Here is a 15,561-nt window from a genome sequence, read left to right on the forward strand (position 1 = left end):
AAACCATGAGGTTGCGGGTTCAGTCCCTGCCCTTGCTCAGTGGGTTAACGATATGGCGTTGCTGTGAGCTGTGGTGTAGGTTGCAGACACGGCTTGGTTCCCGCGTTGCTGTGGCTCTGGCATAGGCTGGTGGCCACAGCTCCGATTGGACCCCTAGCCTGGGAACCTCCATATGCCACGGGAGCGGCCCAAGAAATAGCAAAAAGACAAGAAAAAAAAAAAAAGAATACAGTTACATTTCAACTTGTTGTTCTGTCACTCATTCTTTGAAAAGTTTTGTGCCAAGTGATGCCAGGCACAGAAGGTAAGATAGTCGTAGCCGATGTGGCCTAAGATATATGCCTTTGGTCTTTGTCCCTGGTTCCTAAACAGAGCTCCTAAATTCATCAGAGTTCCCTGAAAGATAGCACTGACAGAAGTCTTTTATTCTCATGACAACCCTGAATGGGCCCCTAGAAAGCTTTAGGATGGAGGTCTTGTCGCCAGGAAGACTAAGCCATGACTGAAGGTTTGGAACTTACATCCTCACATCTCCACCTCTGGGAAGAGGAGAGGGGCTGGAGATTGAGTTATCACTGATGGCCAATGCTTTCATCATATGTACCTATGTAAGAAAGTCTCCATCAAAACCTAGGAGGATTGGGTTCAGAGAGCTTCTGGGTTGCTGAACATGTGGAGACACAGGGAGAATGACTCATCTGGAAAGCCATGGAAGCTATGTGACCCTTCCCCATACCTTGCCCTACGCATCTCTTCCATCTGGCTGTTCCTGGGTCTACCCTTTATAGTAAATTGTTAATGATACAGATGGCACTTTCCTGAGTTCTGTAAGCCATTCTAGTGAATTACCAAAAGGAGTGGGGGGCATCGTGGGACCCTCCAGATTTACAGTCAGCCAAACCCAAGTGTGGGTAGCCTGGGCATCCCACTGCACCTGGCATCTGAAATGAAGGCAGTCCTATAAGGTGGAGCCTTTAATGTGTGCAGTCAGACACTAAATCCGATAGTGTCAGAACTGAACTGAACTGTAGAACACCCAGTTGGTGATGGAGAGTGGGAGAAGTGGTACTGAAAAAGACACCACCCACTTGGTATCAGAAATGTTGTCAATAAAAACGACATAAGTCGGACTTCCTGTTGAGATGCAGCGGAAATGAATCAGACTAGTACCCATGAGGATGTGGGTTTGATCCCTGGCCTCTTGCCGTGGCTGTGGTGTAGGCTGGTAACTGCAGCTCCGACTCAACCCCTAGCCTGGGAACTTCCATATGCAACGGGTGCGGCCCTAAAAAGCAAAAAAAATAAAAGTAAAAAAACTTTTTAAATGACACAGGCCGCCTTTCTCAGTGTTCTCAATCAGGCCCCTCAAACCTCTTACCTCACATTTATGGTACCATTTGGCACAGAAAACAGCCATTGTTAGGTTATGTGTTTTTAGGGCTCTTGAGATCTTAAAACGAAGATCTATCAATCCCATGCAGAAAAAAGATTACTAAGTTTTTAAAAGTCACTTTGTTTGGTTGTTTGGCCATGGAGCATTAAAGTTTGGATCACTATTACCTTATTTCCCACCCCCAAGTAGTTAACTTCTTTCTTTTCCTCCCAGTCTTTATACATGGGATCACACTTATTCCTAATCACCAATCTAAATGTGAAGCAGTAGAAGAATCATGTAAACCAGAAACAGATTTACCAACGATTTCTTCTTTAATCTCCCATGACTTCAAGTGAATGCTACTAAAACCCAAAACCTCTTTTTGTATGACCTTTTCTGTTTACAATCATTAGCAATCTGTTTGTGGTCGTGAACTGTTTAATGTAATTCAGACAGAGAGGACCAAGTGTATTCATTTGAAGAGTTACAGCACTCATTATGAAACTGAAAAAGTAATTTCACGACTTGGCACTAACACAGAATCCTAAAATGAGCGCTCAGGCGCCTATAAGAATGGTTTTAAAGCTTGAAAAAACATAAGAGGAGCCCTCTACGGTCACCCCTCCATAAGGTGGTTGTGCCTGCATGTTGTTTTTTCCACTTACACGTGTTAAGATACTTAAAATAGTTGACTTTTCTTTTTCTTTTTTAGGGCCGCACCCTCAGCATATGGAAGTTCTCAGGCTAGGGATCCAATCAGAGCTACAGCTGCCGGCCTACACCACACCCACAGCAACGTGGGATCTGAGCCGCGTCTGTGACCTACATCACAGCTCAGGGCAACGACAGATCCCTGACCCACTGAGCAGGGCCAGGAATAGAACCTACTTCCTCAGGGATACTAATCGGATTCATTTCCAATGCACCACAATGGGAATTCCCCAGATGCCTGACTTATGACTGAATCCTCTACAGGGTGGTGGCTATGGGGATAGGAAAGAACACCAAAGGAAGTATTGGGGGGGGAACCTTAAAATACTTGATGTCCTATGGCCAGAGGGCCAAAGGGAGAAGGAGCATCAAAGATAACTAAGGCCAGGCCCATGTGACCTACATAATATTAAATTTCACAGAGAAAGCAAAGCAATGACCCAAGAGAGAAAAACATCAGTTTCAGACACCCTAAGATCAATGGATATTCAAGAGAATGTTTGCTTCCAATGGAAAGTAAAAACAAAAATTGTAGAAACAAGTAGAATTTTTAAGAGAGAAAACAGAGTGCCCGGAAATGCTGACATTTGAGAATAGAGAAGCACATGTCAGGGACTGTAACCATGACTAAAACCTGCAGGGAGAGGAACTGAGAACATAACTGCTGCAAAGAAAATGAAGAAACAAGGACATGCCCAAGGATGTGGTCCCCAGAGCGGCATGACCATTTCCCAAGACACCAGGCTTTTTGGAGAAAGGGCCAATTAATTCCAGTCCTTGCAGCTGAACATGTTCAAGATAAACGTGGGATTTCTTAAACCAACTGTCAAGGAAACTATCAACTACCAAAAAGGCATCAAAAGGACATGACAGGTCTCTCAAGACAGGATAATTTGAGAATCAATGACAACAATTCCAGTAATCTTGAAACTCAAAAGCTCATAAATCACACCCAAAAAAACCTCACTGGTCAAAAACCAAAATTCACTCATCATCCTTGAAGGATGCTAAAGCAACCAATATTTATAGGGTAGTAAATAAGTGAAAAAAATCAAGCATTTTTTTTCTCTCTTTTACAAACTGTGCCTTACAGTAACTAAATAGCTAAAGAGGACAAATTCCTCTTTAGAAATGCATTCTAACTAATAACTGAGGAAATAGTAGAAGAGTATTACCATCTTGCAGCCATATAATAATGCATCTAAGCCAATGGTTAGTGGCACTTCACAAAACAAAGACATTAGGTACCTCCTGATGGAAGGATATATACATCATGACCTATTACTTTGTCTTGTCCAAACAAAGCAAAAGTGAACTTGAATCTAATTCAAGACCCACAAAGGTCAGAAGAACATAATAATAAGCAACCACATATGGATGTAGTTCAGCAAAACAAGTGGAACTTTCTGCAGAATAAACCAACTTCGACAAATACACTGCACCAAAAAAAAAAAAAAAAAGGAACCTATTGAAAAACGTTGAAAAAGATCTTATTTGAATCCAGACTCAATTTCTTAAAAGTAAAAAATCAAAGAAATGTGAACCATTTGATTGTTATTTGAGAGTTACTATTAATTTTTTATATGAACTTTTTAAAAAGAGACTGTTATAGGTTGAACTGTGTCCTTCCCAAAACTCATAGGATGAAGTGTTCATTTCCATCTCTATAGTTTGGCTGTATTTGGAGACAGGGTCTTTTTAACTCAGAGAGAGCTAAGTTAAAATGAAGTCATTAGGTGGGGTCCCTAATCCAGTACAGCTGATGTCCTTATAAACGGGAGAAATTTGGACACAGATACACAAAGCAAGAACGCCACGTGATGAGGGATTTATGCCATAACAAACCAGGGAACTACCTGAAGAGAGAAGCCTTGAACAAGTCATTCTCTCACAGCCCTCAGCAGAAGCCAAACATGCTGACACCTTGGTATCAGACTCCAGGACTGTGCGATTCAAAGAGTACTGTTTAAGCCACTCAGTTTGTGGTATTTTGGTATAGCAGCCCTAACAAACTAACATTATCTTTTAGAGATGTGTTCAGTATTTACTCAATTAACTGATATGATGTCCAGGATGTGCTTTACAATAATCTGGGACAGGGTGAAGACAATAGAGTTATTTAAAAAAAAAAAAAAAAAAAAAGAGTGACTACATATATTGATAATGGTTGAAACTGAGTGTCACTCTATTAGCCTTTCTTTCTGTTTAGGTTGGTATTGTCCATAATAAAAAGCTTAAATAAAAGGCTTCATTTTTTTCTTTTGAGATGACATCTCAGAACCATGAAGCACAGGACAAGCCCAGGCATTGAGTGCAAAAGCATGGTAAACACAAGGAGGTAGCAGATAGGATGAGAAATACTTGCCTCGTACCCCGCCCATCTAGGGGTTACAGGGAAACTCTGGTATCCCCTCAACACCTTGCACAAGATCATTTCTAACAAGGCAAAGTCTGACCCTTTTGAGAGCAGCGATGCGTGAAGAACACTATGGTTCACGTTCTCTAAAATGACCAGTTTGCCAATAACCTCCCCAAATCATCTATCCAAGGCCATTTATGACTCATAACCATGTATTTTCTCCACATTCAGGGAGGACCCAGTTTCTACGGGGTTCACTGTCCAACTTTCTGGGGCATAATGAAAACAAATAAATGATTATCATTACAAGAAATAGAAACTCACCCTTCAGAGGAAGTGTTCTGTTTGAGTGACTAAGAGCAGAAAGGCTACCCAGTTTCAGCTGCATGATCCTGGGCAAGTTACTTTACCTCTCTATACTTCAGCTGCCTCAGCTTCAAGTGGGTACATGGGGACTCTTGTGAAATTAAAACAAAGTAATCAGCACCCAGCACATCAGTGCTCAGTGAGTGTCAGCCATTTACTGCCCAGTGCTCAGCGTCAGGCCAAGGTGAAGAGAGATCACCTTACCCATGTCAGTGGTCTCATAACTATCTACTACGTTCCTTCAAAATTTTGTGACAGACATCAACTACTTCTAATAACTGTTCACACCCAAAGTCCTGAAACTATGGTGATTTTCAGGCTGTCCCAACAAACCTCTTTTCAGGTTCCTGGAGCCAACTTCAACATGGGGAGGGGAGTGGTTTCCCACACCACCGATAAGCAACCCCCACACACTAGACGGGTGTCCTACCATTCAACTCAATTCTGACACTATCTACCTGGAGAGAGCATCTGTTTCCACAGGTTAAGGGCTCAGTCCCACAAGACTTCCACCCTTCAGAGGCCACCTTCAAGCCGAAACTGTCACCTGTGCTTCAGACCAACCAGCTAAAGATAGAGGGTTCCTACAACCCACTCCCTGGGTTTGATTAGTTTGCCAGACCAGCTCACAGAATTCACACAAACATTTTACTTAATAGAATACCAGTTTGTTCCAAGGATGTAATTCAACAATAGCCAGATGGAGAGATGCAGGGGGCAAGGCGTGGAGCCTCTGCCTCTCCAAATGCACCTCTGTCCCCATACCGCACCATTCTCCCCATGTGTTCATCAACTAGGAAGCTCCCTGAACAGTCCTTTAGGCTTTTACAGAGGCTTCATTACACACACACATATGTGAGAATGATTAAATCACTGACCACCGGCCACTGATTCAACCTCCAACCCCTCTCCTAAGGATGGGGGAGAAGAGGAAGGAAGCACACTGTGACTGAGAGTTCCAACCCTCTAATCACCTGGATAGTAGCTCCTGCCCTTAAGTAGTTTGCAAACATCATATTGTTAATGTTATAAAAGACATCTTTATTGGGAGTTCCTGTTGTGGCTCAGCAGTAGTATCCCTGAGGATGTGGGTTTGATCTCTGGCCTTGCTCAGTGGGTTAAGGATGTGGTGTTGCTGTTAGCAGTGGTGTAGTTTGCAGATGTGGCTCAGATCTGGCATGGCTATGGCTGTGGCAAAGGCCAGCAGCTGCAGCTTCGATTCGACCCCTAGGCAAGGAACTTCCATACGCCTCGGGTGCAGCCCCCCCCCCAAAAAAAGACATCTTTGCTGCTTTCAATTCCAAGAGTTTTAGGAGCTCTGGGTCAGAAACAGGTAACAATGACTTCTTACAGATTTCTTATTAGGAAACACGATATCACACCTCCCCCAAGGGATTTCCCAGGGGGCCAAAGAGGGAACCAACAGGCAAGATGCTGTGCCGTCTTTGACTAACTCTGTCTACATTCACATACCAGGTTTCTCCCACACCATCTCCTTTGAAGAGCTAAGTCTGAGAAGCTTCCACAGTGGCACAACAGGAGTAGCGGCTCTTAGAAGATCTGGGACTCGGGTTCAATCCCCAGCCCAGCACAGTGGGTTAAGGATCTGGCATTGCCGCAGCTGTGGCTTAGATCTAGACTGCCGCTCAGATCTGATCCCTGGCCTGGAAGCACCATATGCCAGGGAGTGACTAAAAATGTGGTGGGGGGGGGGTGAAATTTACCACCCCAGAATACTGTTTTCTGTTACTACATTACAACTCTAAGATGTCTGCCACAAAAGGCAACTTTAAAAGGGTTCTTCCTGTTATTTAACACCAATGCCTTCTGTGACTTCTTGCTCAGTTCATGCCTAATGTCAACCCCACTCTTTTTACCCTTACCTTTTTCTGCTTGTGTTAAAGTATTTCATATTGTTAGCTTTATGTTGTTGATTATACTTCAAAAGCTTTGGTCTCATTTCTGTTTGGTTTTACATCACGTACCCACCACGGACCATATGGCATCTGACTAGGGCACCAAACAGGTATCAGAACTTGGACAGATGAAGATGAGTGACAGCTCCTGTGCTTTTAAGGACATCAACATTCACGGAGAACTTGACCCAGCAGACTCCAAAGCCCCTCCCCAAGTCTCCTCACCTGGAAGTCATGGTACCTGTCCCCAGGCTCTCAGGTAGTCTTCTCAGTCTCAGCACACATTAACCCAAAGTTTATCATGAGGGGAGTTCTCATGGTGGCTTGGTGCTAACAAACTCCACTAGCATTCATGAGGACAAGGGTTTGATCCCTTGCCTTCCTGTGAGCTGTGGTGTAGGTCACAGATGCAGCTCAAATCTGGCATTGCTGTGGCTGTGGTGTAGGCAGGCAGCTGCAGCTCTGAATGGACCTCTAGCCTGGGAACTTCCATATGCCACAAATGTGGCCCTAAAAACCAAAAACAAACAAACAAAAACTTACCATGAGGGATCTCTCTGAGCCTATTTTATACTAACTATGCTACTGTTGGTTTTCCCCAGACTAGGCATCACTACTTTCTTGCTCCCTCCCTTATTTCTTTCTAAATGAACACTCCTTTGGTTTCCCTTCTTCTGCCAGCACCTTGCAAATGATATCACTATTTCTACCTCCTAGTAGTGCAGCCAGGGAAGTCTCCTGTAATCCATCTTTCTTACTCTATTCAGAGTCCACATAGAAAGAAAATAACAGACTTACTGAGATGCTACCACCTTTAAGAAGCTGTTATTAATCATATGGAAACTTCTGACCTCTCCAACTCATCCTCATTAAGGATTTCACCATTACAAGCACTTGCCTCATCTCCCAAGATGTCCGTTTTCTGGGGTTTCTACTTTATTTATTAGAGTGTATTTTTCATTATGGTCTGAAATGTGGGCATCTCTCAGCTTTAGCCCTGCAACCAGAGAGTGGTTGTGACTGACTTGAGTGTAATTTACAGGGTAGTTCTGCCCTTTCCTACTACATCTTACCACACTCCCCACTCCTAAACTTCAGGACATAAACTTCTTTTAATGATGAAGGAAGCCAAGGCTTCCTAACATCCCTTATGCCCTGGAAGTCAACTTTCTTCAAACTGTTTACTAGTAGGTGGGTTCAAACTAACACGCCAAAGTGTTTGAATAAAGTGTTTTGTTAGGGCAATCCTATGTCCCTATGGAAAAAGCCTTTTAAGATTTCCTATTGTATACCTATAAATGTAATAAAATTAAGAAAAAATAAAATAAAATAATAAAATTCCACCACACACACACCAAAAAAAAAAAAAAAGATTTCCTACAAGATCCACTTACCTCCAAAAATTGCCTCAAGCTTACACAGAAGAACCAAAAAGAACTTTGAAAAAGAAACCATTAATTTTGCTGAGGAAAAAAAAGCAAAGAATATTTTATATGGCAAGGTGCAGCCTGTAGCTCTGGACTTTCATTTTCTGTATACTGGTTACTTGCTTTCCACATCAAGAACCAGAGACCAACATACTGCTATGTCAGAAGCCTGGATGCAACCCATGGATGCTTTTACTATGAAGAGCCCCCTCCTTCATTCCCCTAATGTTTAGGCCAAGAGACAGCTTCCACTTTCTTCACTCAAGCACACCAGGCAACATGGCAGAAACAGATCTTACACTGTGGAAAACACTTCAAATCTTCACAATTCTTCAGAGCTTCTTCCCAAGATATTAATCTTCTCACCTCAATTAAGTCCAAGAAAAATCTGACATCTGGGTCTTGCAGTAAAGCCAACATTCACTTTGCATTTTCTAATAAACTGTCATTTTAAGTATGCATTCCCCATACATATTTGTCAGATCGCCTATTAAAAACTTGGCCTCAGGAGTTCCCATCGTGGAGCAGCAGAAACAAATCCAACTAGGAACCATGAGGTTTCGGGTTCCATCCCTGGCCTCACTCAGTGAGTTAAGGATCTGGCCTTGCCGTGAGCTGTGGTGTGGGTTGCAGGGCTATAGTGTAGGTCACAGACGCGGCTCAGATCCTGCATAGCTGTGGCTGTGGTGTAGGCCAGCAATTGTAGCTCCCGTTTGACCCTTAGCCTGGGAAGCTCCATATGCCATGGGTACAGACCTAAAAAAAAAACAGTTTTGCCTCAGAAAATACAGTCACTCCAGGCATGGGCAGTCAGGGCCCTGTCAGCACATAGAACCTCATGATCTGAGCCCCGTGAGACCTACACTGAAGCTCACAGCAATGCCAAATCCTTAACCCACCAACTAAGGCCAGGGATCGAACCCACATCCTTATGGACACTAGTTGGGTTCATTAATCCATGAGCCACAACGGGAACTCCACAATTTATTTTTTAAATGGAAAGGGATGACCTGTAAATTCAGGAAATTGGACCAATTAAAGACTTTGAGAAAGGAAAAAGAAAAAGGATTCTCAAAGGCGTTTGAAAGCAAATGTTCTGCTGGGGCTCTTTCTCTTCCTCATCTCTTCCTGATTGCCCAAGGTCTTCCCTCAAATCTTTGTCACACATTCACCTCCCTTAGGGCATCTGAGAATCCAGATCTGTCCACCATCAGGACTATTTAAGGAGGAGCCTTCCAGTTCTAATCACACCACAAATCTACTCTTCAAGTACCTCAGGGCAAGAGGGATGGACGTGGAGAAGAAACAGTTTCTTCTATTTCCCTTCTACATTCAACATATTTGGGGGAAAAAACAAACCTAATTCTCCAGCAGCAGGTTCTTCCATAAATTAGTTTCCCATTTCTTTATCTGCCAAAAACACTTGAGTGAAGCATTTAGCCACCCCAGGGCCCTTGAGTGCCATTTATCATCATCCAAAACTAAATGCCTAGAAATCATCCATTCCCCACATGACACACAAGGCATGCACGACGTGGTACCCGGAGAACTAGAGAGGAGTCCCCTTGTGTCATTCAGCACAGTATGGGGACATAAAGCCATTAAATAAGAAACAGAAATATAAAATAAAGGTATCACAGTGGTATAAAGATCATTACCCGTCCAGTTGCAGACTTTATAAAATGCCTCAGAGCATTGTTACCTCCTGGTGTTTCTGCCACAGTTCTAGATTCTGCTACTTCTTTGACATCCTCACAGGAAATGGCTCCTAAGAGCACTGGCAAAACAGGGGGCATGGGGGTGCATTTTCACTTCTGGGATAAACTCTGACTGGATATTAAGCTCTCAGTTCCAAATCCACCTCTCACGCCTGGGGTGGGACTCTACATTCTATGGCACCTTTGTCTGTAGGTTCCTGCTGACAGCAGGCACTAGAGGAAGAGTGGAAAGCACACGGAGATGGCACGTGTTCTTTCCCATTTACCCACTATTCCTATCTCTGCAGTGGGTTTCGGACTATAGCTGCTCTGGGTATTCCTAGAACCAGCTTTATCACTTCCCTTCTTCCCCTCATCTCAGGCACCAGCCACAGCCAGGGAACATCCTTTGCTCAGTCTCAGCTACTCAAGGCTCTTCCTTCAACCTTCTAGGATCCAGTAATTTTGATCTCTCCCCTTGCCCCCTTTCCTGCTTTGCTGAAGTTACTCCCTGTGGATTCCCTTTTTGCTCTTTCTGTCCTCTAGCACCTGAGTAATTCTCCACGTTAAATTCCCCCTGGTATAATTGGCGTGTTTTATTTTTGGGATTTTTTGTGTGTGCGTGTTACAGGCTAGATCTGACTAAGTCAAGCACAGGAACTTTAATTTGGGAGGAAATGAATTTGTTATTCATGTCATAACTACAATATAGTGTGCACTTACATGTACCAAGCATTTTTTAAGGGATTCAGCCTGCATAATCCTATGACTGCCCAAAGCAAGCCAACATTATCATCCCCATGTCAGAAATGAGGAAAATGAGGCTCCAAGAATTTTAAAAATCAGTTCATGAACTAGTAAGTAGCAGAGCTGGGATATAGTTCCAAGTCTGACCCCAAAAGCCACCTGTAAAAAACTCTTAAGGCTTTTCTAGATACTCTCCTCTGCTTCTAAGGACTTTTTAAATGGTTCATAAATAACTTAGTGCACGTGTATGCTTGCATTTTTGTTACCCTCCTAAGTCTTACTTCACCACAGCCCCCTTCCCTTTCAATACACTATCATTTGACACAGTGTCATTTATCCTGCGGGATGTCCCATATTCTAGAATTACATTGGTGTTTCTTTATGCCATTTTCTCATTTATGCCTCTGTCTTCTATATTTCTTACAAATTCAAAATCAGATTGAAACTGAATTCAGGAATTCCTGTTGCGGCTCAGTGAAAACAAATCTGACTAGGAACCATTAGGTTGCGGGTTCGATCCCTGGCCTCACTCAGTGGGTTAGGGATCTGACATTGCTGTGAGCTGTGGTGTAGGTCACAGATGCGGCTCGGATCTGGTGTTGCAGTGGCTGTGGTGTAGGCCAGCAGTAACAGCTCTGATTAGACCCCTAGCCTGGGAACCTCCATATGCCACATCCACAAATGCGACCCTAAAAAGACAAAGAAGGAAGGAAGGAAGGAAGGAAGGAAGGAAGGAAGGAAGGAAGGAAGGAAGAAAAGAAATTGAATTCAGTCAAACCTCTATTTTTTTTTTTAGACATTTATTTATTCATTTATTTATTTTTTGTCTTTTTGCTATTTCTTTGGGCCGCTCCCGCGGCATATGGAGGTTCCCAGGCTAGGGGTCGAATCGGAGCTGTAGCCACCGGCCTACGCCAGAGCCACAGCAACGCGGGATCTGAGCCGCGTCTGCAACCTACACCACAGCTCATGGCAACGCTGAATCGTTAACTCACTGAGCAAAGGCAGGGACCGAACCCGCAACCTCATGGTTCCTAGTCGGATTCGTTAACCACTGCGCCACGACGGGAACTCCAAACCTCTATTTTTTGACATGAGTATTTCATTTATGTTGCTGTGTATTTCTTATTACATCATATCACAAGGCCTGCAATAATGTCTGGTTATTCCATTTTCAGTCATTCTAAGAAAGTCTAAACCCTCTGTTATACAGAGTCCAGGGCTTTAAGTGCAATATTATCACCTTCCATGAAAAGGTTTTGGACGAGACAATCAGCATATTCAGTGTATACAAATCAATTATACTAAGAGTCTCCTTAAAAAGGAAGTAACAGTTGGGATTCATACAAGTCTTCAAGAAAAAGAAATACACCAAAAGCTCATCCTGGTCCTGACAAGCTCTCAATAAATTTGTTTCTGTTAGTATTCCAAACCATCATTTAAGTTTTTAAAGGGATCAAAGGTCAAGAATTTCAAAATCTAGTTCCATGCTTCTTCACAATTCAGTATCTGTTCTTCCTTAATTCTTTCAACACTGAACATGAGCTGTGGTGTAGGTCACAGACATGGCTCGGATCTGTTGTCACTGTGGCTATGGCTCAGGAAGGCAGCTGTTGCTCCAATTCAAGCCCTAGCCTGGGAACATCCATATGCCACGAGTGTGGCCCTAAAAGGCAAAAAAAAAAAAAAAAAGCCACCAAAAATATAAAAAACAATGCTCAAGAAGCCACTTCAACCTAAATTTAAAGAGATACTATGAATGAATTAAAAGGAAACTGCCATTTGCCTATAGCTGATATACTACTTTGCTAGTAATTCACTTACTTAAAACTGACTGCCACCATTTGACTAATTCATTTAAAGCTACATTACACCAGATAGTTTCTCAAACAAAAAATCATATTTAATATTGCTCATGTCAAATAAAGGGGATTAATTAACAGATACACTTTACTACATATAAAACAGATTAACAACAAGGACCTACTATAAGCACAGGGAACTATATTCAGTATCTTGACCTATAATGGAAAAGAATCTGAAACATTATATATAACTAAATATATATATATATAACTGAATCACACTTTGCTGTATAACTGAAACTAACATTGTAAATCAACTATACTTCAAAATAAATTAAAAAGGGGATTAAATCAGTAATCTTGATATCATAAACCCTTGATTCAGGAACCCATCCTCCAAACTACTGAATTCCCTAAACAAATACTAAACTAAAAGAAGAAAATGCATTGAGTTTAATCTAGTAAATTACTGTTTCCACCTACCAAAAGTATACTTCTTTTTCTTCATTTTCTTTTTGGCCGTGCCCAACGCATGCATAAATTCCCAGGCCAGGGATCAAACCCACACCACAGCAGCAAACTCAAGCCATAGCAGTGACACTGCCAGACATTCAACCTGCTGTGACACCAGGGGAACTCCAAAAGTATACTTTTTTTTTTTTTGTCTTTTTACCATTTCTTGGGCCGCTCCCGCGGCATATGGAGGTTCCCAGGCTAGGGGTCTAATTGGAGCTGTAGCCACCGGCCTACGCCAGAGCCACAGCAACATGGGATCCGAGCCGCGTCTGCAACCTACACCACAGCTCACGGCCACGCTGGATCGTTAACCCACTGAGCAAGGGCAGGGATCGAACCCGCAACCTTCTGGTTCCTAGTCGGATTCGTTAACCACTGCGCCACGACGGGAACTCCAAAAGTATACTTTTTATACATTGCATAACTTAAAAAAATATTCAACATAGACCAAAGAACCAAATCCTCTGCCGAGATTAAACTCAGTAACATTGTTCTGAAAATAAATATGCTGTAAAACATTCTGAGCATAGATTTGTTACCAACTGCGACCTTAGAGAGTTAGACCAGCTTCCCTCAACTCACCAAAGAAACTTTTTAATCATTCTTTGCATTTTGATGAAGCTTCTGATTTAGTGACTCTTAAATGTCATTTTAGAAGACTAATGTGAAACACACAGAGCTCCTTAGTCTTGATTTTTGTACGAAAAACACATAAAACCTGAGCAGTTTTCCCTGCACCACCTTCTCCAAAGGGGGTTTTAAGAACTTTCAGGTTCCATTATCTGGAAGAGTCAACAGATATTTTCTTTTATCTTTTCAACTACTGGGGTCTCAAATTCTCACCATGACATCATCAGCATGGCTTGGAAATTGCCGGCACAGGCTACTGAATTGGGCTAAAAGGTTTGTGCTTATATACAATTACTACAGTGCCACCATCTGAGCAAAAGAAAGCATAGTAACATTTTAAAATAAAGCATAAATAGCATCATTTGCTTTTAAAGGGGGGGGGACTGAGAACAAAGCTCCATATTTAAAGACAATTAGCAAAACTCATCAGAAAGATCAAGATTCTGTTGGGATGTAACTCAATGAGGAAGTTTACCCAGTTAGCAGAATCTATTTCAACTTTATCTCAAACAGCAGATTTTTAAAAGATGGTGTACCCCTAACAAAGAAAAGCCCACTGTAAGACACAGATCATAAAAGAGAAGGATACTGTGTTCTAGCATATCCAAGAATTGGGAGCAGGAGAAAAACCTTCAGAAAAACAAATAGGCTTAGATACCGAAATCTTAATTTTAAATAGAGAAATTCTTACCTCCCACTGTAAGTGAGGCGGGATATTTCGTATCTGAAGTTTCCGAATCCTGCAGAAGAATTAAAATTTTTTTTAAAAGGAAAAAAAAAAACATACAAGCAAAAGATATTAATAGCCAACATGGATATTTAGAAACTATTTAAGACATTAATTTTATATTAACTACAAACCAACATACAATAAGAAAATACAGCCCAAGAAGGCAAAAGGGGACAAAATAAATCACAAGATGCACATTTAGACCGTTTGGAAATCTAACATCACTGAATCGTTACAGTTTATTCTAAAAACCACTCAAATTGGCAGACACAATTTTGTATTCTAAATTCAAACCCTTTAACCTCAAAGTAAGCATCCCAGAACACAAATAAGTCTTAGTCCACATGTTGCTAATCTGGGATCCCAGCCAAGGGGTCCATGGATAGAATTCAAGGAACTTGGATAGAAAGGGTGGGGTGCAACGGCAGCCACATACTTATTTTCACTACCCCTTAATTGAAATTGAGCACTGCCTTTGATTATTACTGTTGGCATCCAACCATCATATAATTACATGAATTGTACTTTTGACATTAATATAATCAGCTATTTCCATATCACATTAAGTTGTTGCAGATCTTCAAATATCATGTATACATACTCATTTCTGTGAAAGTTAGCTATGTTGCTAGAACTTGTGGCTTATGTTAAGAAACATGTACTACCATAAGCTTTAACATTTTCCTAACTGTATTTCAAAATAATTTCCTTTAATAATCTTTTTTTATTTTGAGCATTTGAAAACATCCTAAGAGGTCCATAGAGTCCATGGTATAGAATACATTAAAAATCCCCCCACCTTAGTTCAAATGCCAACACATATGCTATATATCTCTCTATATGTATATATCTATATATATAACATAGCATACATTTTATGTAATAAGAAAATATCTCTTCTTTTTCTACCCCTTCCTCAACACTATCCAAGAAAGGGGAGGGTGGAAGGAAGCAAGAGACAGTAATTATGGGAGACTGTACTATAGATACCACACACCAGTTACACCCTTAGAAGGGAAAGGAATTTACAGTCAACTAGCTATTTAAAAAAAAGAGAGAGAGACAGCAACTGAGCATGAAATCGCAAGTGAACTAATTAAATTATTTAATTTCTCGAGACGGACTGCGAGTTTGGGGTTAGGAGATGCAAACTCTTGCATTTGGAATGGATATGCAATGTGATCCCACTGTATAGTGCAGGGAACTGTATCTTGTCACTTGTGATGGAACATGATGGAGGATAATGTGAGAAAAAAAAAAATATATATATATATATGTATGA

At 41.6% G+C, this 15,561-nt stretch overlaps 1 protein-coding gene across 6 annotated transcripts in view; it reads right to left on the reverse strand.

Moving 5' to 3' along the window:
* Positions 1–15,561, reverse strand: part of IGF2BP3 (insulin like growth factor 2 mRNA binding protein 3) — a 167,479-nt gene that overhangs the window by 105,372 nt on the left and 46,546 nt on the right. For all 6 annotated transcript variants that reach the window (XR_002335867.1, XR_002335868.1, XM_021063450.1 and 3 more), the window contains one exon: positions 14,241–14,289. Coding sequence is in view for 4 of the 6 variants with exons in the window: in XM_021063450.1 (XP_020919109.1) it covers positions 14,241–14,289 (49 nt within the window). In the remaining 2 variants the exon portion in view is untranslated. The remainder of the gene's footprint in view (positions 1–14,240; positions 14,290–15,561) is intronic.

This window comes from Sus scrofa, chromosome 9 (assembly GCF_000003025.6).
Source record: "Sus scrofa isolate TJ Tabasco breed Duroc chromosome 9, Sscrofa11.1, whole genome shotgun sequence".
In the NCBI taxonomy this organism is placed as follows: Eukaryota; Metazoa; Chordata; class Mammalia; order Artiodactyla; family Suidae; genus Sus; species Sus scrofa.